This window comes from Pristiophorus japonicus, chromosome 4 (assembly GCF_044704955.1).
Source record: "Pristiophorus japonicus isolate sPriJap1 chromosome 4, sPriJap1.hap1, whole genome shotgun sequence".
In the NCBI taxonomy this organism is placed as follows: Eukaryota; Metazoa; Chordata; class Chondrichthyes; family Pristiophoridae; genus Pristiophorus; species Pristiophorus japonicus.
The window spans coordinates 252,004,469-252,029,055 of record NC_091980.1 but is presented as its reverse complement, the minus strand read 5'-3'; the positions used below and the strand labels follow the sequence as shown (position 1 = coordinate 252,029,055).

General features: G+C 41.2%; 1 protein-coding gene across 1 annotated transcript in view; it reads left to right on the top strand.

Annotated features, from left to right (window-relative positions):
• trmt61a (tRNA methyltransferase 61A) overlaps positions 1-24,587 on the top strand; it is a 58,431-nt gene that overhangs the window by 4,329 nt on the left and 29,515 nt on the right. The window contains exon 2 of the mRNA XM_070877518.1: positions 12,868-13,230. Coding sequence (XP_070733619.1) covers positions 12,900-13,230 — 331 coding nt within the window. The 5' untranslated portion in view covers positions 12,868-12,899. The remainder of the gene's footprint in view (positions 1-12,867; positions 13,231-24,587) is intronic.

Below are 24,587 nucleotides of genomic sequence, written 5' to 3'. Positions count from 1 at the left end.
ACCTTTTTTGCAGGACTTCATACTTACGCTGCTGGCACGACAGGTTTTTCCCTGTCGGTGTTCTGGGTGCAGAGAGAGCAAAATTTTGGGCGAAAACACTATTTCGGGTCTTGCACGGCGGCGCTCCTCTCCCCAGCGGAACGTGGAAAACGCCGCTGCAAAAAAGGTGCCCGAAATTCCCGTCAACCATTTTTTCGCCAAATACGGTGAAATATTGGCAAAAACCCGGTCGCAAAGTTAGCCCATGGAGTGTTAAAGTTTGTCAAGGTGAAAGAGATAATAGATAATTAGTGCGATTGGCACACACAGCTGTATTAAAGGTGGGGCTGTTGGTAAAAGTGAGTGGTAATTTGTGTCTGGTCTTCTAACATGGCACAGTAGAAATGTAGCTTCATAACATTGATCAGAATATGGATTCATTTTGAAACTGAGTTGCATGTGAAATTGAATTGTTGAACTGATGTAAGGAATGTCTCCTTGTAATCGCTGCAAGTTGTGCATCTAATAATGAAGGTATTTCTGATTACCTTCCCAGTGAAAGAGAGTAGCACTACAGATCTAGCTTCCAAAGAAATTCCTCCAACATGCAAACATTACGGTGTATAATATGTGTGTCGAATATTGATCCAAACACGATTATTTCCTTTCTGGCACAAAACCTTATGGGACTGTTCCCGACAGTAAAAACACTGAGGATTTAGTGTTTAAAAATAGGTAGCATCACACAGAGTATAACCTTAGTTATTGTAGTTATCAGGTGCCAATTCAGTTAAACACACAACAGTTTCAACAGTGTATCGTCGCAAGCAGCAAGTGTTCTTCTTTCCGAAATGTATCTCACGCAACTAGTTAAGTGGACTAAGAAATTAATTGCAATATACTTATTCTGCATTAATACCAGATACCCCTTTGCAGTTATGCATGCCTCTTGACATTGCCTTCCAAGTTCATTATTGCTTTAAAAATAATTTTTCAGAATCTGCAATTACAGTATTTAGGGCAAAACACAACCTATTTTTTTAAAAAAATGCTGGATGGTAGGGTTAATATTCTGGAAGATGAGATCAAATAGGTGAAAAGGCCTTCTTTGTACAATCTACATGAAATCAGTTTGAATCAGTTGGCTTTATGTGTGGTAGTTTATTTACCAGCTTGTCATTAGCTGCTTTGTGTGTGTGTGTACTGGTTGAGTTTGTAATTTTAAGGAGTATTTGATAAGGCGACTTTAGAATATGACTTGGACTTGTTTCTTCCTTACCTTGAGCAGGTGTTCAAAAAAATCCAATTGAATCAACAATGCTGAGCTTTAGCGGAAGGTAGGCATTGTATAATATGATAGGGTCAGCATTCTGCCAAAATCTATACTTCAACATATGTAAGCCAAACACTGTTTAATATAACCTCTGTTAGTATTCTGCATAGCATATCAAAAAACCTGCTGTTTCTATAGGTGCTGCATACATGAGTCAAATCGTTGGAGAAATACCACCAGCGATGTCTCCACAAGATCCAGCAAATCCCCTGGGAGGACAGACGCACAAACATTAGCGTCCTCGTCCAGGCCAACATCCCCAGCATTGAAGCACTGACCACACTTGATCAGCTCCGCTGGGCAGGCCACATAGTTTGCATGCCAGACACGAGACTTCCAAAGCAAGCGCTCTACTCGGAACTCGACCACGGCAAATGAGCCAAAGGTGGGCAGAGGAAACGTTACAAGGACAACCTCAAAGCCTCCCTGATAAAGTGCGACATCCCCACTGACACCTAGGAGTCCTTGGCCATAGACAGCTTTAAGTGGAGGAAGTGCATTCGGGAGGGCGCTGAGCTCCTTGAGTATCATCGCCGAGAGCATGCAGAAATCAAGCGCATGCAGCGGAAGGAGCATGCGGCAAACCAGGCTCCCTGCCCACCCTTTCCCTCAATGACTATCTGTCCCACCTGTGACAGAGACTGTGGTTCTCGTATTGGACTGTACAGCCACCCTAAGAACTCATGCTAAGAGTGGAAGCAAGTCTTCCTTGATTCCGAAGGACTGTCTATGATGATGATGCATACATGAATGCCACTTCAGCTTTGATATCTAGCCTTGATAATTGGATGAATAACGGTTTAGATGAGGTGGCAATATGTTGAATTTAGATGAACAATCTGGGAAACTAGAGCAGAGGCTATTTATAATTTATCAAGGATAATTGTTTAAAGTGTACTGTAATATAACACAGTTGTTGTTTAGGGAAATTTTCAAAGCCAATGTTTGGAAAAGAAATCTTGTCTGAAGATGTGCTTGACTATTTCTGTACCACCTAAGAATAACTCCAGAGAACCGCTACCATGGCTCGGCATCCTGTCTTCATTGTAAGCTTTTCAATTAAAGTTCTGTCTTTCTTGGTAATAAGCTCACTGGACCATAGAACCCAGCTATTTCTCATGCTCCATTTAGCCTTGCAATGCAGTGTGGGACACTGATATTTAGTCCTGGAAATCCTATTGGTTGAGATAGTACATATGCATGGAAAACCTTTCATTCCAGAGACAAGCACAACTGCCATAATTCGTCAGTTACATCAGAGTCTATCTACTAATGGTCTTAATGAATGTTTCAGTGCGTCTAATGCTGGAATAGAGCTTCTCAAGCTGATTAAAATACTTCAATCAGCTCTTGTTTCCTATTCCAGCACAAAATGAAGTAGAAAGTTCATTGTTAACATGTTCACTACAGCAGCCACCATTGTAGCAAGAGTGTACATTATGATAAATGTGTGTACATTACGATAAATGTATGTAGAATAATGACATTTATCTTTGAGCAAAATGGGTGCCTGTCTGAAAAATAGGACACCAACTTCCGCCTGCAATGTGGAGTTTTTCCAGATTTTCTTTTTGACCACATGGCTATCCACATAGCTATTGCCCATTGGATGTGCCTGGGATGATTTCAGTGGAGAATAAATGTCTGATTATTTAAATTCCCTCTGAAAGATCCACTGATCTCATCTAACTAAAGAGAAGTCCAATCGATGTGCTGAGGGTTCTCAGAATGAATTATCTGCCATTAAAATGTTCATCAAGCTTTCCTGATGGCTGAGCTAGTTTAAACATTAAGTAGCTGAGTCCTATAGATTAGGAAGGTCACAAATTCAGTCCCTAATCTGTACTGAGTTATTTGATCTCCGTAGAGGACAAGGTGTGTTACAGTTTGTTTCATTGCGCTCTGGATTAGTGAGTGGAAATTGGTAATCACTTGTGATTGCTATCCAGTGACCTCTTACTGGAAGAATGGGTATGTCGATGTTGTAGTGATTCTTCTCTTTCATCTCCCTGCCTGCTGATATCTGATTTTAAGACTGACGTGGGCAAAGCACTGGAGGTGCCGAGCATCTCTGTAGCCGCACCACAGCAAGGAGAGAGCAGCAGGTTAATTATCAACAACCTTAACTAGGTCAAGGTTACCCGATATCTCCAGTAATTATATTGAGCTGCATAATTCAGTGTATCTGCTGGTATCTGTACTCTTAATATTTAGAATTTCTGCAGTATTGGCAGATTGGCACTTTGACTGGACTAGATTTAGGGCAGTGGCTGTGTTGAGTAATTATGGAAGTTCAAAAGTGTTTTTCCAGACCTCCGGATAGACATGTAGATTAAATTATATATTTTGGCTCTCATTTAAAAAAAAAAAAATTAATATAGATCCTTTTTATGTTTCCGATGCCAGGCCTGACCTCTGAATGTGTGCAGTAATTATAGAAATGGATTTTCAAGCTCGGGTTCTTGTTTTGGGAGGGGGGAGGGTTAGGAGAGGGGGGCTGCATGAGGGTGTGCAGGTTTTGTGAGGTCACTTATGTTATGTTCATTAAGCAACATTTAGAATATGTTCAAAATGTAGGACAGAGTCACAACTAGTTGTCTGCCTGCATGAACTATATGCTGAGTGCACTAAACTTGGCTCCCTGACTCTTTGGTCATTTCAAGCATAAGTCAATGTGACAATAATGAGTGGGCTGCGAAATTACAGCATGGACATCTCACACACTTACTGGCTCCTTTGCTCTGTCATGCTTCTGCTCCTGAAGCTACCAATCATTGCTGAATACTCCTAGCTTGAGTCTTACCTGGCTTATTATTGCTATTACTAGAAGTAGTTGTTGGTCATCTTAGCACCGGAAAGCTTGTGAACCACTCAACCATTTGCAGTCTCCCAAAAGGTCACTGGAACCCACTTTGTTAACCACTGGTTTAAATGGATTTGTGATCTGTCACTTTTTTGACACATTAGAAGGAAAAGAAAAGTAGAAGTTGCATTTATGCAGCACCTTATCATGTCGATAGCACTTCACATCCAGTGAATAACTTTTGAAGTGTAGTCACTGTTATGGAGGCAAACGTGTCGGCAAATTACACAAAGCAAGATCCAATAAATTAAATAAATTATTATTTTTGTTGGTTTTAGTTGAGGGAGGAATGTTGGTCAGCACACTGGGGGAATTTCCTGCACTTTGTGAATAATGCCATGGGATCTTTTTCATCCATCTAAGGTGGCAGATGGGGCCTCAGTTTAACTAATCTGATACAATACCTCCGACAATGCAGTATTCCCTTAATGCCGCAGTAGAATGTCAGCCTAGATTATGTGCGCAAGTTATGGAATGGTTCCTGAGCACACAGCCTAGGTCTCAGTGGTAGCACTCTCACCTCTGAGTCAGAAGGTCATGGGCCCAAGTCCATTCCAAAGACTTGAGCACATAATATAGGCTGACACTTCAGTACAGTACTGAAGGAGTACTTGTTGGAGGTGTCGTCTTTAAGATGAGACATTAAATCAAGTTCCTGCCCGCCTGCTGAGGTGGATACAAGAGATCCCGCGGCATTATTTGACGAAGGAGAGTTCTTCTAACATTTATCTCTCAACCAACACCACTTATTTAAAAAAAAATATCTGATCATTTATCTTACTGCTGTTTATTGGACCTTGCTATGTGCAAATGTAGACTTTGCTTATGTTACAACACTGCACTTCAAAATTACTTTGGCTATGGAGTATTTTGGAATGTCTTGAGGTCATAAAAAGCACTATATGAATGCAAGTTCGTTCTTTTTTGACTCGAGTGAGAATAGAAACCTAGAAATATAGAAATTAGGTGCAGGAGTAGGCCATTTGGCCCTTCGAGCCTGCACCACCATTCAATAAGATCATGGCTGATCATTCAACCTCAGTACCCCTTTCCTGCTTTCTCTCCACACCCCTTGATCCCTTTGAAGGCAGAATGGCGGCAGATTAGGAAAAGGGGAGGTGCAGCGAGACCTGGGTGTCATGGTACATCAGTCATTGAAAGTTCGCATGCAGGTACAGCAGGCGGTGAAGAAGGCAAATGGTATGTTGGCCTTCATAGCTAGGGGATTTGAGTATTGGAGCAGGGAGCTCTTACTGCAGTTGTACAGGGCCTTAGTGAGGCCTCACCTGGAATATTGTCTTCAGTTTTGGTCTCCTAATCTGAGGAAGGACGTTCTTGCTATTGAGGAAGTGCAGCGAAGATTCACCAGACTGATTCCTGGGATGGCAGGACTGACATATGAGGAGAGACTGGATCAACTGGGCCTGTATTCACTGGAGTTTAGAAGGATGAGAGGGGATCTCATAGAAACATATAAAATTCTGACAGGACTGGACAGGTTAGATGCCGGAAGAGCGTTCCCGATGTTGGGGAAGTCCAGAACCAGGGGACATGGTCTAAGGATAAGGGGTAAGCCATTTAGGACTGAGATGAAGAGAAACTTCTTCACTCAGAGTTGTGAACCTGTGGAATTCCCTACCGCAGAGAGTTGATGCCAGTTCATTGGATATATTCAAGGGGGAGTTAGATATGGCCCTTACGGCTAAAGAGATCAAGGGGTATGGAGAGAAAGCAGGAAAGGGGTAGTGAGGTGAATGATCAGCCTTGATCTTATTGAATGGTGGTGCAGGCTCAAAGGGCCGAATGGCCTACTCCTGCACCTATTTTCTATGTTTAGCCGTAAGGGCCATATCTAACTCCCTTTTGAATATATCTATCGAACTGGCCTCAACAACTTTCTGCGGTAGGGAATTCCATAGATTAACAACTCTGAGTGAAGAAATTTTTCCTCATCTCGGTCCTAAATGGCTTACCCCTTATCCTTAAGACTGTGACCCCTGGTTCTGGACTTCCCAGCAACGGGAACATTCGTCCTGCCTCTAACCTGTCCAATCCCGTCAGAATTTTATATGTTTCTATGAGTTCCCCTCTCATTCTTCTAAACTCCAGTGAATACAAGTCCAATCGATTCAGTCTCTCCTCATATGTCAGTCCTGCCATCCCGGGAATCAGTCTGGTGAACTTTCGCTGCACTCCCTCAATAGCAAGAACGTCCTTCCTCAGATTAGGAGACAAAAACTGAACACAATATTCCAGGTGTGGCCTCACCAAGGCCCTGTACAACTGCAGTAAGACCTCCCTGCTCCTATACTCAAATCCTCTAGCTATGAAGGCCAACATGCCATTTGCCGCCTTCACCGCCTGCTTGCCAACTTTGCTACCAACCGAGTCATTTATCTATCTCCTTTGCTCTTGTTGAAGCATGGACCTACTGCATGCTAACTTTGCTCATTACTGTGTCTTCAGCACCATTTATTTGGTGTTGGAGAAGGGATTTAAGAGAACGCATCAATATTTGATGGAGGAAAATATTAAATCAGCTGTTACACAGCAAGATTGGGAAAACAAAAGCAAGAATATTTTGTATGCAAATTCTAAAGTTAAGTCCCCAACGTGTATTTTTATGACGTACACAGTGCTTGTATGCTGTTTAGTTATGCAGTTAGTTATCCACTTTAGTCTTTGGATTATTTAATTTATATATTTGCTCACATTTATTTTCTGAAACTTGCATCCCAGCTGAGCGTTCATCTAAAACCATTGTATATATTACAAACGGATTTAATTAATTTTCTTTACCTCCTGTTTTTAACTCCTTTTCAAATAGTCTTTTCTCATTAGTGTCTGATCAGTGCTGGGTGTCAAAGATGCTGGAGAATAGCATTAAAATTGTGAATTAAAATTCTGTAGCTTGACCTGATGCTGTCAACACATTGTTGCAGCTATTGTCCATTTGCCTTCATCCTTAAGCTGTCTGAGTCCCAGATAATAGATATAGGATTCCATCCATCTACTAAGCTGATGCTGCCTATTCTTTATTCAACAGTTCCAGCTATTGAGCTGTTTTCATCATAAGAATCATTAATTTTCTGGGACCCAAAAAGGTCTGTCCCTTTTTCATGGAAACCTACCAATGACCTACCCAATCCCTTCTCCATCCAAAAACACAATCAGTTGTTTCTTTCCCCATGTATACTGTGTTTCAATGGCCTTACCCACTGCTTTTCAAACTTTACTGTGTGGAAGATTCCGCTGCAATTATTGATGCAATCCCAGGAGACATCCCCTTCCTAATTTCCAAAAGATAAAGCATAAGAAAACAGTACTATCATTGCAGAAAAACTTATTTAACAGCAGAAATAATGCGCTAGTAAACCAACAAACACCAGAAAAGAGAAAATAATAAAGAATACAACATTTTCAGACACTGCACACAGTGTGGGGCCCAGATGGACAGACATTACCCCACCCCAGTTTGGAAAACCTCTAATCTTGCATGGTAACTTGCTCTGAAACTGTATCACCCCTTGGGTGAAAAAGTTCTACTAACTTTCCTTGTTCTTAACTTAATTTTAATTGATGTCGCACTGTATTTAAACCTTTCACCATAGTGAACAGTTTCCTCAATCAATACCTTCATTATCTTGAACACTTAACTAATCACTTCAAAGTTGTTCTTTTTTTTGAGAAAAAACACTTTTGATGCTCCCCTCTACCCTCTTGGTATCTTTCAATTATAAGGTGACCAGTACTCCAAATGGAATCTGATCAATGGCTTAAACAGCATCATCTTCAGAATTCTATTCCGTCTCCGCTGATGCAGCCAGTCCCTCATTTGTCTTTTTTAACTGCAGGTAAACACTCCAGATTTCCACTCTGAACAACTCGAGCAAGGATAAATAGTTTTTCCAAATGTATTTGTAATGAACTGAGTGAAATAAAGTATCAGACCATTACAATCCCTAGATTCATGCTCCATTTGTTTTTGGTTCTGTGCTTCCATTCTAATTTTTTAACAATTATTCACATTGAATTATCTGACACCTAAAAAAAATCCAAATCCTTCAGAATCTGTTTGTAGTGTCTCTTTTGCAAACTGAAAGATTTTGTTAGTTTATCATTTCCTTGTTCAAGTCAGTATATTTAAAAATAACAAAGATCCAAATACTGACCTCTCTCCAGTCTGAAAGTTCCCACAAATGGCTATCTGTTTCCTGTTTTAAAGCCAATTTTAAATCTAGAACTTCCACTCTACTTCATCTGTTAATCATTGATGTGCAACTTTTTAAAAAGCATTTAGAAAAACTAAGCATCCAATTACTTTTTTTCTTGCCAACGTTTCTCTTTTGCTCCTCTCTGGGAAGTGTTGGCTAATTGCTGGTTCCATGGGTGCTTAGCACCATTTGGTATCAAACCCAAATGACCAGTATTCATGTGTGAGCCTTGACATCCCGTATTGGCGGGATAATCAACTGGGAGGGGGGAGGTTAGGCTTAGAGCACCTAACCTATGTAGTTACGCTCTTATTTGTGTAGATTTTCCTCTGCTGTTCCTGAAAATCTGACATGGTAAACTTTCCTTCCTCTTTCTGATAAAGATAGATATGCAGTAGACTATTTAATAAATCCCTTTCTTTGTCCCTGGATACCAGCTTCCTAATATCATCGTTAAATGGATCAATACTTTCTTTCACTCTCTGTTTATTGCGAATGCATTTGGAAAAACTAAAAAATGTTGCTTCAGATGTTCATAGTTGTCATTGAGGGGTCACAAATTTATGTTGTAGAAAGCCAGATCTTGGTTAGATGTCTTTTCCCAGAGAATAGTGGGCCTCTGGAGCAGGCTGTCGTCTCAAGCGGTGGATGCTGATTCACTAAATTCCTTCAGGCGAGAGCTGAACCTGTTTCTGGCTGGGGCGGACATCACCTCTTACAGAAAGTATGTACTATAAACCCAAGGAAAAGAACAAAAAGGGCCACTGTACAGCAAAATTCTAAAAGGACAAAGGGTGTTAAAAAAGCAAGCCTGAAGGCTTTGTGTCTTAATGCAAGGAGTATCCGCAATAAGGTGGATGAATTAACTGTGCAAATAGATGTTAACAAATATGATGTGATTGGGATTACGGAGACGTGGCTCCAGGATGATCAGGGCTGGGAACTCAACATCCAGGGGTATTCAACATTCAGGAAGGATAGAATAAAAGGAAAAGGAGGTGGGGTAGCATTGCTGGTTAAAGAGGAGATTAATGCAATAGTTAGGAAAGACATTAGCTTGGATGATGTGGAATCTATATGGGTAGAGCTGCAGAACACTAAAGGGCAAAAATCGTTAGTGGGAGTTGTGTACAGACCTCCAAACAGTAGTAGTGATGTTGGGGAGGGCATCAAACAGGAAATTAGGAGTGCATGCAATAAAGGTGCAGCAGTTATAATGGGTGACTTTAATATGCACATAGATTGGGCTAGCCAAACTGGAAGCAATACGGTGGAGGAGGATTTCCTGGAATGCATAAGGGATGGTTTTCTAGACCAATATGTCGAGGAACCAACTAGGGGGGAGGCCATCTTAGACTGGGTGTTGTGTAATGAGAGAGGATTAATTAGCAATCTCATTGTGCGAGGCCCCTTGGGGAAGAGTGACCATAATATGGTGGAATTCTGCATTAGGATGGAGAATGAAACAGTTAATTCAGAGACCATGGTCCAGAACTTAAAGAAGGGTAACTTTGAAGGTATGAGGCATGAATTGGCTAAGATAGATTGGCTAATGATACTTAAGGGGTTGACTGTGGATGGGCAATGGCAGACATTTAGAGACCGCATGGATGAATTACAACAATTGTACATTCCTGTCTGGCGTAAAAATAAAAAAGGGAAGGTGGCTCAACCGTGGCTATCTAGGGAAATCAGGGATAGTATTAAAGCCAAGGAAATGGCATACAAATTGGCCAGAAATAGCAGCGAACCTGGGGACTGGGAGAAATTTAGAACTCAGCAGAGGAGGACAAAGGGTTTGATTAGGGCAGGGAAAATGGAGTACGAGAAGAAGCTTGCAGGGAACATTAAGGCGGATTGCAAAAGTTTCTATAGGTATGTAAAGAGAAAAAGGTTAGTAAAGACAAACGTAGGTCCCCTGCAGTCAGAATCAGGGGAAGTCATAACGGGGAACAAAGAAATGGCAGACCAATTGAACAAGTACTTTGGTTCAGTATTCACTAAGGAGGACACAAACAACCTTCCGGATATAAAAGTGGTCAGAGGGTCTATTAAGGAGGAGGAACTGAGGGAAATCTTTATTAGTCGGGAAATTGTGTTGGGGAAATTGATGGGATTGAAGGCCGATAAATCCCCAGGGCCTGATGGACTGCATCCCAGAGTACTTAAGGAGGTGGCCTTGGAAATAGCGGATGCATTGACAGTCATTTTCCAACATTCCATTGACTCTGGATCAGTTCCTATCGAGTGGAGGGTAGCCAATGTAACCCCACTTTTTAAAAAAGGAGGGAGAGAGAAAGCAGGGAATTATAGACCGGTCAGCCTGACCTCAGTAGTGGGTAAAATGATGGAATCAATTATTAAGGATGTCATAGCAGCGCATTTGGAAAATGGTGACATGATAGGTCCAAGTCAGCATGGATTTGTGAAAGGGAGATCATGCTTGACAAATCTTCTGGAATTTTTTGAGGATGTTTCCAATAAAGTGGACAAAGGAGTACCAGTTGATGTGGTATATTTGGACTTTCAGAAGGCTTTCGACAAGGTCCCACACAGGAGATTAATGTGCAACGTTAAAGTACATGGGATTGGGGGTAGTGTGCTGACGTGGATTGAGAACTGGTTGTCAGACAGGAAGCAAAGAGTAGGAGTAAATGGGTACTTTTCGGAATGGCAGGCAGTGACTAGTGGGGTACCGCAGGGTTCTGTGCTGGGGCTCCAGCTGTTTACATTGTACATTAATGATTTAGACGAGGGGATTAAATGTAGTATCTCCAAATTTGCGGATGACACTAAGTTGGGTGGCAGTGTGAGCTGCGAGGAGGATGCTATGAGGCTACAGAGTGACTTGGATAGGTTAGGTGAGTGGGCAAATGCGTGGCAGATGAAGTATAATGTGGATAAATGTGAGGTTATCCACTTTGGTGGTAAAAACAGAGAGACAGACTATTATCTGAATGGTGACAGATTAGGAAAAGGGAAGGTGCAACGAGACCTGGGTGTCATGGTACATCAGTCATTGAAGGTTGGCATGCAGGTACAGCAGGCGGTTAAGAAAGCAAATGGCATGTTGGCCTTCATAGCGAGGGGATTTGAGTACAGGGGCAGGGAGGTGTTGCTACAGTTTTACAGGGCCTTGGTGAGGCCACACCTGGAGTATTGTGTACAGTTTGGTCTCCTAACTTGAGGAAGGACATTCTTGCTATTGAGGGAGTGCAGCGAAGATTCACCAGACTGATTCCCGGGATGGTGGGACTGACCTATCAAGAAAGACTGGATCAACTGGGCTTGTATTCACTGGAGTTCAGAAGAGTGAGAGGGGACCTCATAGAAGCGTTTAAAATTCTGACGGGTTTGGACAGGTTGGATGCAGGAAGAATGTTCCCAATGTTGGGGAAGTCCAGAACCAGGGGTCACAGTCTAAGGATAAGGGGTAAGCCATTTAGGACCGAGATAAGGAGAAACTTCTTCACCCAGAGAGTGGTGAACCTGTGAAATTAGTTGAGGCCAATTCACTAAATATATTCAAAAGGGAGTTAGATGAAGTCCTTACTACTCGGGGGATCAAGGGGTATGGCGTGAAAGCAGGAAGTGGGTACTGAAGTTGAATGTTCAGCCATGAACTCATTGAATGGCGGTGCAGGCTAGAAGGGCTGAATGGCCTGCTCCTGCACCTATTTTCTATGTTTCTATGTTTCTACTGCAGGGAATTGCAGGCCAGAGGGATCTCCTGGACTAGTTTCGATCGCATAGATGGGTCGGAGAGGAATTTCCCAGATTCTTTTCCCCAAATTGACGGGTTTTTATTTGTTTTTTTGTCTCTCCCAGGAGATCAGATGGTTTTGGTAGGGTGGAGTGTATATATTATGATACACGAGGTATCGTAATTGTGTGGGACAGGCTTGATGGACCAGAAGGTCTTTACCTGCTTGTCATTGTTCATATGTATGTTCTTCTTAGCTTTTGTTTTTTGACCTGCTTTTACTCATCTTTAATATTTGCCTGATCCTCCTGCCTACTCCATTCCTACACACAGCAATGAGATGAATGACCTAGATAATTAAAAACACATTTTTGGGTGATATTAGTTGAGGGGAAAATGTTGACCAAAGCACTTGGAGAACACCAAACTCCCCTTTCCACCTGTTTTCCTCATCCGCCCCGCCCAGCCTTCTAATGGTAAGGCCAGTTATAAAGCCTCCCTTGTTGCCTTGAATGAGGTACAGTACAGATCAAGAATCAACCAGTGGACATTCCTAGAGTATATGGTCACAATGAGTATTGCATTTATCAATTAAGCTATCGGAAAAGTGAACTATGTTGTTGTAAAGGGTGCCCATTCTACTGGATCCATTCAAAAACTTTAGATGCAGATTTATATCTGTCTTGCTATGGTGGAGTAGTAAGAATAAATGCTGAACTTAAAGTGATGATGTAAAAATGTAAATCTGATATTCTACTTTGTTGTTCTTCCCTAGATTGTCACAATCATTGCATTCTATTCTGAGAAATGAGTTTTGTGGAGTATGGAGATGTTATTCAGAATGGTGACACCGCCATCGTCTTCCTAGGCCATGACTCAATGTTTGCGATAAAAGTTCAGCAAGGTGGTGCAACACAGACGAAATATGGGGCTATCAAGCATTCAGCAGACCTAATTGGGAAAAAGTATGGGTCAAAGATTACATGCAGCAAAGGAGGTTGGGTGTATATACTTCACCCAACTCCAGAACTCTGGACTGTGACTCTTCCTCACCGGACCCAGATCCTCTATTCCACTGATATCTCTATGATCATTATGATGTTAGAGTTGAAGCCAGGATCGGTTGTCTGTGAGTCAGGTAGGTTATTTGAATAACATGGAATCTAAGCACTCAGATTGTTACTTGTACTGGAGCTTGACTAATTTGTAGCAAAGAATAAATATTCAAATTCTTCAAATCATGACCGATTTTCTCTGGATGATGAGGTGCCCCAATTTACTTGCTCAACTGCTGTATTTAATTTTCAAGCATGACCATCTCCACAATTGTTGAAGAAACAGTTTTTCTGATCTTCTAGGCATATAATGGTAGAACGTGAGTAATTCTTGGTGTTTAGGAATATGAAAAATCTTGAATAACAAGGTACAGGTTGAACCTCACTTATCCAGACCTCCCTTATCCGGAATCACCCCTCGTCCAGAACCATTCTTGGCCACCATGTGGCGCATGCGCAGAACTCCAACTTGAATAAATTGATGTCCTTCCTCGCTGCTGATTCCTGCAATCGCTGGCCTGACCCCGCAATCCACTTCCCCCTCCCCTCCACCGCCCCCCCCCCCCCACACCATGATATCTCTGCCGCACTCCCAGCCCCAAGCCAGTCAGCCCCGATATCTCCTTGCTCAGTATCTGTACCATCCAATTGAACGTGACCACCACTCGTCCTTTATCCAGAACAGGCCAGGTCCCGAGGGTTCCGGATAAGGGAGGTTCAACCTGTATTATTTCTGCATCTTGTATAGCACATTCACTGGCTTTGGAGATGTAATTATATTATTATACATCAGACTCTGCACCTTGGGCTGAAATGTTAGAGTTCACTTCTACATGGTCAGGTGGATATTTAAAATCCCATGGCATTAGTCAAAGAAGAGCAAAGAATTCTCCCAGCATTGTGGGGAATATTTCTCTCTCAAACCATTACCATTTACAGGTTGAGCGTCAAATCCAGAGTTCCGAAATTCAGAATGTTCTGGAATCCGGACACCTGGCTGATCCGTGGCAGGGTCATCGTAAAGTATTCCGAAATGTAGGCATTTTTTAAAAAAGATTACTGCTCAAAAATTCCAAAAAATAAAAATTCACAAAACCCTTACCTACTAAATCACTGAAAAAGAATTAAAAAATAAAAACTTTAACTTGCCTTTTTTGCAGGTCTTCAACGCAGGTTTTTCCTGGCCGCCGACCCTCTGCCACCAACCTTCCACTCCGCCGACCCCCTGGTTCCAACTCTCCACTCCGCCGCCGAACCCCCCCACCCTGCTTAGCTCGGCCCAGGTGTTTCCGGATTTGGGACGTCGGAAAGAGGTTCCGAAATCCGGAAATACTCGAAATCCGGAATGGCCTCGGTCCTGAGGTTTCCAGGTTTCAGACGCTCTTCCTGTATATATTTTTTAAAACCTCATTTAAGTGGTGATTTATACTGTGGGATTTTCCTGTTGCAGAACAGTTGTTCTATTTGTCTACAGAATAGTTACTGCCCTCCAAAAGTAATTCGTTATGTGAAATGCTTTGAGATGTTTTGATAAAACAAGGAGCTATATAAATGCAAGTGTTTTATTGGACCTTGTCTTGTGGAATCTGTAACACATCTTACATTGCATCAGAGTATTCGGTTTGCTTGTTAACTTTAAATGTTAACATTAATGGAGGCTGTCATCAGAGGTTTTTGGCTGCTACTTTAGAAATGTTGATATGGAGAGATTGACAATGGGGGGGGGGGGCAGGGAAATATTATGCTTTGCTTTATTGAGGATCTGGTTTAAATATTACATAGGATTACATAGGAAATACGACACAAACAGGCCATTCGGCCCAACCAGTCCATGCCAGCCTTTATGCTCCACTTGAGCCTCTTCCCGTCTTTCCTCATCTAAATCTAACAGCATAATCTTCTATTCCATTCTCCCTCATGCTTGTCTAGCCTAGTTGAATGATTCGTGTGGAAATATGTCATTAATTTTGAGACAGCCTGAGGTGCTGAGCACCATTGAGATGGATAATTGAGAACTCTTCCTGAGTTTCGAGTTTCATGGTGATCTGAAGTGGAGATGGACAATTCACTGCAAAACTGAAAAGAACATTGAAGGAAATGTCAACTAGCAATCTTTCAAGAGCGGCTTGAATTTGAGCAGTATTGTTGAAGGTCTGGAATAAGTTGTCTGGTTGTTGTTTTGGGTGGCACAGAAAGAATAGTAAAACTAACTTCTACAACAGTGGAACCAAGTGGAAAAATATTGTTTAAGGTACATGTGAAGCAATTATGGAAATGGCAGTAGGAGATAAATAGCCACAACCCTTGCAGGTAAATACGCATGAAAATAAGAGACTCTTTAATCACCAGTGTGTTCAAATTGCCTTTATCCTGTACTTGCAATATACAATCTGCGCGAAAACAACATATTGCCGCCCAGCTCCCCATTCAAATGTATTGAACGGCGTGAAGTTCCTGTACTGATGTCATATATACGAACTAAACTCACTACAAAAAGTGTAAGTACCTTTTTTAATGGCGTGATAAGTCATAATTACTGCCAAACATCCTCTCTGGCACTGAAAATTTTGCAAGTGTGGAGTCTCATTCCTTCAGCTTTTAATTGTTGTTCGAGATTCAAAAAAAAATCTTTTAACTTTTTCTTTGACACTTTTATCTCTCTCTCAATTAATCTTTCTTTCTCTCTATTTCACTTTCTGTACTGGATTTGACATTGAATTCATTATTCTAACTTGTACTTCCAGTTTCAGACTCTGCACTGCTCATTAACTATTCTTCGATCTGATTGGTTAAGGAGATGTAGTTGCTTGCCCTGTTCACGCAATGGTCCCAGATCCCCTGTAGAGGGTGCTGCGATGTTTGGCTGACAGCAACTTGCCGTGCAAAAGCCTGTGGAAAGTCTATGGGTAAATGCAAATTGAATGAATGGCTGGTACCGTTCATTCACCACTCACAGCAAAATTCAACCCAATCAGAATGAACTCTGCAATAAATTTTCTGTTGCATTTTATTTATTCAGGGGTAGAAGCTCAAAAAAGGCAAAACACCAAGGAAAATAGTAAATCAGATGTGAATAGTGTATTAATACTGTACAAAAGTAAATATGAACATTAATCCCTTAAAGAAATAATTTTTTTCACACATTCCTCAGTGACTTGTTTAAAGTAATGTAGCTCTCCAAAGAGATAACAGAATATCCAGTGCTTATAAAAAGAATATAATATCTACAATATCCAGTGCTTATAAAAAGATCTTGTACCATCACCAGAAGTACAATAATAGATTTTATGCTTTTTTTAAATCTAATCTGTTCTCAAATCCTGATGATCATGTATCCTGCTGCACATTGACACACTTAATCAAAATTTGGGAAATATGATCATGGTGTAACCTGCCTGCAGTGGCTTGGATAGAATTCCACTGAATAGTTCAGAGTTGAATTCGAAAGAAAGGAATCATAGGTACCAAAAATGGGAGTTGAACCATTTCTCCTGGACGTATATAGGACAAGAATGTACAGGAAGTTTTACTTCAACCAACAATAATCGGTTTGTGCTCCCAGATACCTGGTACCGTGACAAAAAGAGCTTTAAAATAAACATCGAGTTGCATTGAGAGTCAGATATTAGGTGTAATGGTCAGAATTTTCAGTAGGTAGACTAGTTCTTTAAAAAATAATGAATGCAGCATGAAACCGAACACTCGAGTGCTGCACAACTACTGCAGAAGGAAGCCCATGTGACTGTTGTGCTCTGACGAACAAAGAGATGCAATGACTTTTCTAGAGCAACTGTGTTCATTCATCTCATTGAAAATTGATAACCAGGCTGGATGGATAGCCATATCTACTAGACTTGTTTTATTTTTACTGCAATCATATTTACACATACAATTTTTTTAAACGGTTTCTCGAGTTTATAAAATATTAAAGCTGCATTTATTTAATAACACATCAGAATTCCTCTGATTTGAAAATTCAGTAGTCAATCCATCTTTATATGCATGTAACAATCTATTAGTACCTTAGCCAAATGCAAATACTAGATTCCCATTTAAAACTAGTATTTGCTACAGTCAGATTGGCTGCAACGATGCTCCTTTACAAAGGGTAAAAGTAAATCTACAGTCATTGTAATCGGTGCCAAATATCCAAATGTGGTAAAGGTTTTTAGTTACCTATGTGATAGTAAAAATGTAAGTGGCTACTCTGATATGTATATATATTGAGATAAAGCTTTGTGTGCTATTCAGTGAACATGGCGAGATAAAAAATATCAAACCGCTGAGACTCTGCAGCACCGCAGGAATGTTAGTTAATGATATTCGGTCTCCCTGATTGATACTAGAATAAAATCAAGATTTGTGATATGGTGTGATGTACATTGGCCTTAATGTAATGTTTTTCTCCTGTTTCTAATCTTTCCTGGCAGTTATAATCTACATATGCATTAAAATTTCATGAGGTAAAAGCGCCTGTTGTGATATTAATATTGTCTGATATATGACCTTAAAGCAAGGCCAAATTGTACTTTGCTCCCTTGTACCTTTGGAACATACTGCATCTTGCATTAATACATTTCATCAAATATGTAAAAATACATTTTTATAGTAATATTGTTTTACGTAGGATTACATAGGATATATGGCACAGAAACAGGTCATTCGTCCAAACCAGTCCATGCCAGCGTTTATGCTCCACTCGAGCCGCAATCATAAAACCTAGAAATTTGCACCTACAATGTTTCAACCCGGTCAGTTTTTACTCTACCCCATATAACCTAGTAAAATTTGGGGAAATCGACTTGTTTGATGGGAACTTTTAAATATAAAAGGGAACTTCTCTGCATGTCAGTTAACCGTTGAGTTTATCTCTGTTAATTAAATAAATCTGGAATTAAAAGCAAGGATCAATAATGATGACCATGAAACTATTGGATTGTCATAAAAACCCTTCTGATTCACTAATGTCCTTTTAGGGAATTAAATCTGCCATCCTTACCTGGTTTAGTCTATATGTGACTCCAGACCCACAACAATGTGGTTGACTCTTAACTTCCGTCTGAAATGGCTACTCAGTTGTAACAAAACCACCAAGAAAAACAATAATGAGAATAAAAACCCGACGGACCACCCAGGATTGACCTTGGCACCGGCCTCGGACACGTCAATGGCATACCCAGCCCAGTCCTCCTCACTAACATCTGGTGACTTGTGCCAAAATTGTGAGAGGTGACCCACAGACTAGTCAAGCAACAGCCTGACATAGTCATACTCACAAAATCATACTTTCAGCCAATGTCCCAGACTCCTCCATCACCATATCTGGGTATGTCCTGTCCCACCGGCAGGACAGACCCACCAGAGGTGGCGGCACAGTGGTATACAGTCAGGATGGAGTGGCCCTGGGAGTCCTCAACACTGATTCCGAACTCCATGAAGTCTCATGGCTTCAGATCAAGCATGGGCAAGGAAACGTCCTGCTAATTACAACCTGCCGCCCTCCTTCAGCTGATGAATAAGTACTCCTTCATGTTGAACATCACTTGGAAGAAGCACTGAGGATAGCAAGGGCACAGAATGTACTCTGGGTGGGGGACTTCATTGTCCATGACTAAGAGTGGCTCGGTAGCACCACTACTGTCCAAGCTGGCTGAGTTCTAAAGGACATAACTTCCAAACTGACCTGCAGCAGGTGGTGAGAGAACCAACACGATAGAAAAACCTACTTGACCTCATCTTCACCAATCGACCTCGGCCTCACCAATCTACCTGTCGCAGATGCATCTGTCCATGACAGCATTGGTAGCAGTGACCACAGCACAGTCCTTGTGGAGACGAATCCCGTCTTCATACTGAGGACACCCTCTATCGTGTTGTGAGGCACTACCACCATGCTAAATGGGATAGATTCAGGACAGGTCTACCAGCTCAAAACTGAGCATCTATGAGGCACTGTGGGCCATCAGCATCAGCAGAATTGTATTCCACCACAATCTGTAACCTCCTGGCCTGTCATATTCTTCACGCTACCATTACCATCAAGTCAGGAGACCAACCCTGTTTCATGAGTGCAGAAGAGCATGCCAGGAGCAGCACCAGGCGTACCTAAAAAAAAAATTAAGTGCCAACCTGGGGAAGCTGAAAGTGATTGCTTAAACTGGAGGAAATTGCAGCTCATCCATGGCTGGATATTGGTCAAGCAGTCTGACTACACCGAAAAAGTGGAATTGTTGAGGGGGGTTGGTGGAGTGATAGAACTGGGTATCCTCAGCATACATGTTGAAGCTGACCCCATGTCTGTGGATGATGTGGCCAAAGGGCAGCATGTACACAAGAAAGAGGAGGGGCCAAGGATAACTCCTTGGGGGACTCTGGAGGTAACAGTGCAAGGCGAGAAGAGAAGCTATTGCTGGAGATGCTCTGGATACAATGGGATTGGGAGACTTATATTTAAGGTGCTTTTTTTTTTCTTGCTGTAACACAAATGATCTTTAATTGAAAGATCCAGGGTCCAGCAATGCTGTTCTGATATATTTTATTGCTTCTTATTTTCGTGCCTCCCTTTCTCTCTGCAGTTCCGCTTGGAGGTTGACATTGAGACTTGGTCTCCAATAAGTATCCCCTCCCACCTAAAGGCTTACATTGTTAATTCGCCTGTGTCGAATTAGCACTGAAAACTTGTGACTTGTATTGATTCTCCAATTTACTTTGCCACCTGGGAAGGAGCTCTTGTGTTTTGGGCTTAAAACTATAAGGATAGATACCTTTTATATATTTACAATGATGTATCTTTTTGTTCGCTTCCTTCTGTGCCTCCCTTGGCATCCTTCAAAAGGCCCACTGAGACACTCATCGTTGCTTTCTAGCGAGTAGCAACCCCAATTGCTCCATCCTATTCTCTCCCCACCCTACGCACCTGCTGCGGACTCACCTTGGCAACCTCCTTCCATTCTCTCCCGGCTTTAATCCTTTGGACTTTGCCAGTAAATCAGCTATCTTCGCTCCCTCCTGATTTTAATCTCTGCCCTAAACCGCTCCACCCCTCTACCTCTTTCTTCCTTTAAGCTTTTGATCATCTGCCCTAATATCTCCTTATGGTCTGGTTTCAAATTTTGTTTTGATAACACTCCTGTGAAGCGTCTTGGGACGTTTTACTACATTAAAGATGCTATATAAATGTAAGTAGTTATTGTTTTAAAGAAAACATTATATTACACTAGCAGAGTTTTTGTCAGAGATTGCAAGGGGTGTGGAAATGAAAGAGGGTGCACATAGCAACTGAAAGAATTTAAGAAATTTGTAAGAAATCTCTTCTAAGACGATGTAATAAATGTTTATGATTAGCTCCTGGAAAATAAAAGTGTTTTTCTTAGCTGCTGCAAGTAGATAAGTAAATACCACAGGTATATAAAAATGTAAATCGTTGGATGTAATATGGGTCAGCAGCTCTTTATCTTTTCTGTTCATCTGCTTAGGTTTTTATAGTGAAGGTCAAGAACACTTCAGAAAACATCTTTCTTTACCCAATGTTCTGCAATTATTCTGCTTAAATAAATTTATTTAAATTTGACATTTTTATTGAAGTTTGAAAGGAGGTTCTAACTCATGGTACAGTCCTTCCAGGACCTGCTATTGTTTATATGATTCCTGATTGTTTTTTAATTCTGAGATGAGTAAGCATAAAAGAAGAAATGCAGCTACTGCAATCATTTAGAATGCATTGCGAACTAAAAAGACCTAATCCTAATTTGTTCCCATCCAAGCCCTTCCCACTCCGTTTTTTTTCCTGTGCTGTATCTGTTCATCATCATCATAGGCAGTCCCTCGAAATCGAGGAAAACTTGCTTCCACTCCAAAAGTGAGTTCTCAGGTGACTGAACAGTCCAATACGGGAATTACAGTCTCTGTCTGTCCCATCTGTGACCATCATTAGAGGAAAGGGTGGGTGGTTTGCCGCGTGCTCCTTCCGCTGCCTGCGCTTGTTTTCTGCAGGCTCTCTGACTATTATGGGATATCACCGAGTATACACCATTTTGGCTTTGTTATTTCAGAAAAAGTTGAATTCATGCATCACCCTGTTTTTGATATCTTACACAATAAAGAACAAATTCTGGTTACTTTCACATCCTCCTAAAAATGGTTTCTCCGATAGTGTTCGTTTGCAGTAATTTTCCATCAATACATGGGAATGCAGGAGGGAGGTGAAGCACGCAAGCAGATGTCCTGGTACACTGTAAATGGTTAGTTTTGCTCTCGATCTTTGTTTTTAATTTTTTAAATCCTGTAAGTTGTAGGCTCAGGTGGTTGCTGAGTGCTGAAGGCTGCAATTTGACAAGTCTCCAGCTGGAAGTGATGGCTCTGGGAATGCTCACAAACAGCAGATTGAAGCTTCTTAGGGCCTCGAGACAGAAAATATTTTAATAGGTATTTCAAACCTAGAAAATGCTATTGTATAGATAGTTAGCCATTTTCTTGTAAATGTTTTAATTCTTAATTCAATTATGTTACAAATATTATTTCCAGGACTAAATACTCTGGTTAGTGAAGAACACAAAATGGTAGCGCGGAGATAATCTAAACCTATTTTGAAAATCTTAATTGGTTTGCCTTTTTTCTTTGGTGCTTTTTCCTTTTTTAACTTCTTGCCTATATTTTCATTAAATATTTGCAACCATGACATGGACTTCAAAACTGCACTTTAAAACATGTTACAATATTATTCGTATTACATACTCAAGTGATGTATGGCATAAACATGACTTAACTAGGGCCTTTTTAAGAGTGAATCACTGGAGCATTTATCCCAGGCATTTTGAAGTTTTGATTTTTCAAAATGGCTGGTCTAGTAATATTGGGGTGGTGATAAAATAATTTTTTGATAACTAAGTTAGTGTTTTTTTTTAAATGGTCAGGGTCTGATAAATAGTTAAAGATTGGGTTTATCATTTGTTTTAGTTCTAGGGAGCATGGGCCCAAGTTTGCCCAGGAGTTGCTCCGTTTTTTTTGGAACAACTAGATTTTTTTGGAGTACCTTAAAAATCGCAATTCTGCCCATTTAATTTGCTCCAGTGTAAGTAAGTTAGTTATGTTTTATTTAGCTTAGTTTTTTTTTCAAAAGGGGGCGTTACCAGCCACTTACACCTGTTTTGGCCATTTAAGCAAGTTTAGACAGCTAAAAGTTACTCCAAACTAACTTAGGCCAGCATATGTGGCCGCACAGAAAAACCTAGCGGTGAGTTAAGAAATCAGCGCAGGTAGCCAGAGATTGGGGGTGGGGGGGGGGTGGGGGGGAGAGGGGAGGCAAAGCACTAAACACCTTCACAACAACATTAAAGAAGCATTAGTACATTTTAAAGCACCAAACAATAAACAAAGCAGTACATTTAAAGGACCAAGCACTAAACAAAGCACAAAAATAAGCATTCAGTAACAAATAAAAAATATAAGGAAGCTGAGAGGGCCTGCACCTAGCACCAAGACTTACAAAGCAATAAGCAATTAATTAACAAATAAAAAATAGAAGGAACCCTACACCTAAAACACCAAGACCAAAGTAATAAGCAATCAATAACAAATAAAAACAAAGTAATCTTGTCCAAACTACTCCTACACAGTCCCTTTCAGTATCTTCAATAGCATTCTTTTGCTGGCTCCTACTTTATTCTAACCAATGGCATATAAATACTCAGCACAATGTATAGACCAAGTGCAGTGCACTTCATCCATTATGTGGCCTTGTGAACATTGCCAGCATGATTTGTCTCAATGCTTTCCATTTGTTTTAGACATTGGACACCTAACCTAACCCAATCTACTTCTTCTAAACTGATTCCCTTGTGGAAAACATCAGCATACTAACCAGCTGTAGGGTTTCACTGACAACCTGCTGGGGTTCTGGTTCTCTCAGACCTTTTACTGGTGTGGCTGCTGATGAGGGAGCCCCTTCAGCCAGGGCTAGGGGCGGCATGCTTCGGGCCCTCCCACACAGCCTGCAGAGCACATGCAGAGATTGTGGGGGCGAGGAGCTACTGCACATGAGCGCACACATTAGCATGGGTAGAGGTCCCGGCACTGTTTTCTGCGTCGGGACCTGGCTCCACCCCCCACTGCTTGTGCTGCGCCACGCCAAGGCCTGCGACGTTCCAAGGAGCGGAGAGAATACCGAGGTAAGTTTTCGGCGCCGTTTTTCGTGCGCCGTTTTAACCGAAGGGGCAAACTTGGGCCCCATAATTCTATAGTTTAGAAAAAAATCTCTTTGCAGGACTATTTCATGTAAATATTTGCCACGTGTCATTCCAGTACATTTGCCTCACTTGACATTTCAACAAATGGATCTGTTCAGGGCTGCCTGCATTTAGGTCAAGTACATTTCAAATTTATTTTTCCAAGTATTTTGTAATTTCAACCCATATTTTAGACTGGAGTAATTTACCATGAACTGAAGTAAGAGTAACTGGCCTCCAATTGTTTGGTTTACTCCTCTCTCCTTCCTTTGAAAATTTGTCACTGCCTTGGCATAGTGTGTCTTTCCACAGAATTTGGGAAAATTATAGTCAGCCTCCACTATTTCTTACCACCCCCCCTCCCATCCCCTTAGGATCAACAGATGTAAATCATCAGGTCCCAGTGATTTGTTTACCTTCAGTTTCGGTGACTTCTTTTGTATTATTTCTCTTTGAATAGTAGCGCCTACTATTGTATACTTTTCTGGTGATCATATAATCCCAATATACCCCTCATCTGTTCGAACTGAGGCAAACTACTTATTTTGTAAATCTGCTTATTCCTTCACTCCAAGCTTGCCTCCAATGGGCTCAAGTTTCGGCCTGAGTTGCACCTATCTTTTTGGAGCAACTAGTTTAGAATGGAGCATCTTAAGAAATTGCAATTCTCAGCATTTAGTTTGCTCCAGTTGTACTCAGTTAGAATAGTTTCATTTTAGAGCCGATTTTTTTTTTCAAGAGGGGACGTGTCCAGCCACTTACGCCTGTTTTGCAAGTTTAGGCAGCGAAAACTTACTCCAAACTAACTTAGAATGGAGTAAGTGTAGATTTTTGTACGCTTAGAAAAACCTTGCCTACGCTTATGAATCAGGCGTAGGGAACGAAAGATGAGGGGATGGGGGAGAGGAGGGAGGAAAGTTTACAAACATTAAACACTTCACTTTTACAAATAAAGAGCCATCATCATCAATAATAAATGATAAATCAATCAAAAATTTTAAAAATAAAAAATCAATCAATAAATAAATTAATTATTTCTACTCACCTGCAGCACCAGGAGCCCTCCAACAGCGTGCTGTGTCTGTCTCTGTCAGTGTCTCTGTTTCTGATAGCGAGGGGTAGGGGGGAGGGGAGGGTAGGGGGGAGGGGAGGGGAGGGGGGGGAGAGGAGGTGGGAGGGAAAGGAGGGAGGGAGAGGCTGAACAGGCCAGATTACCG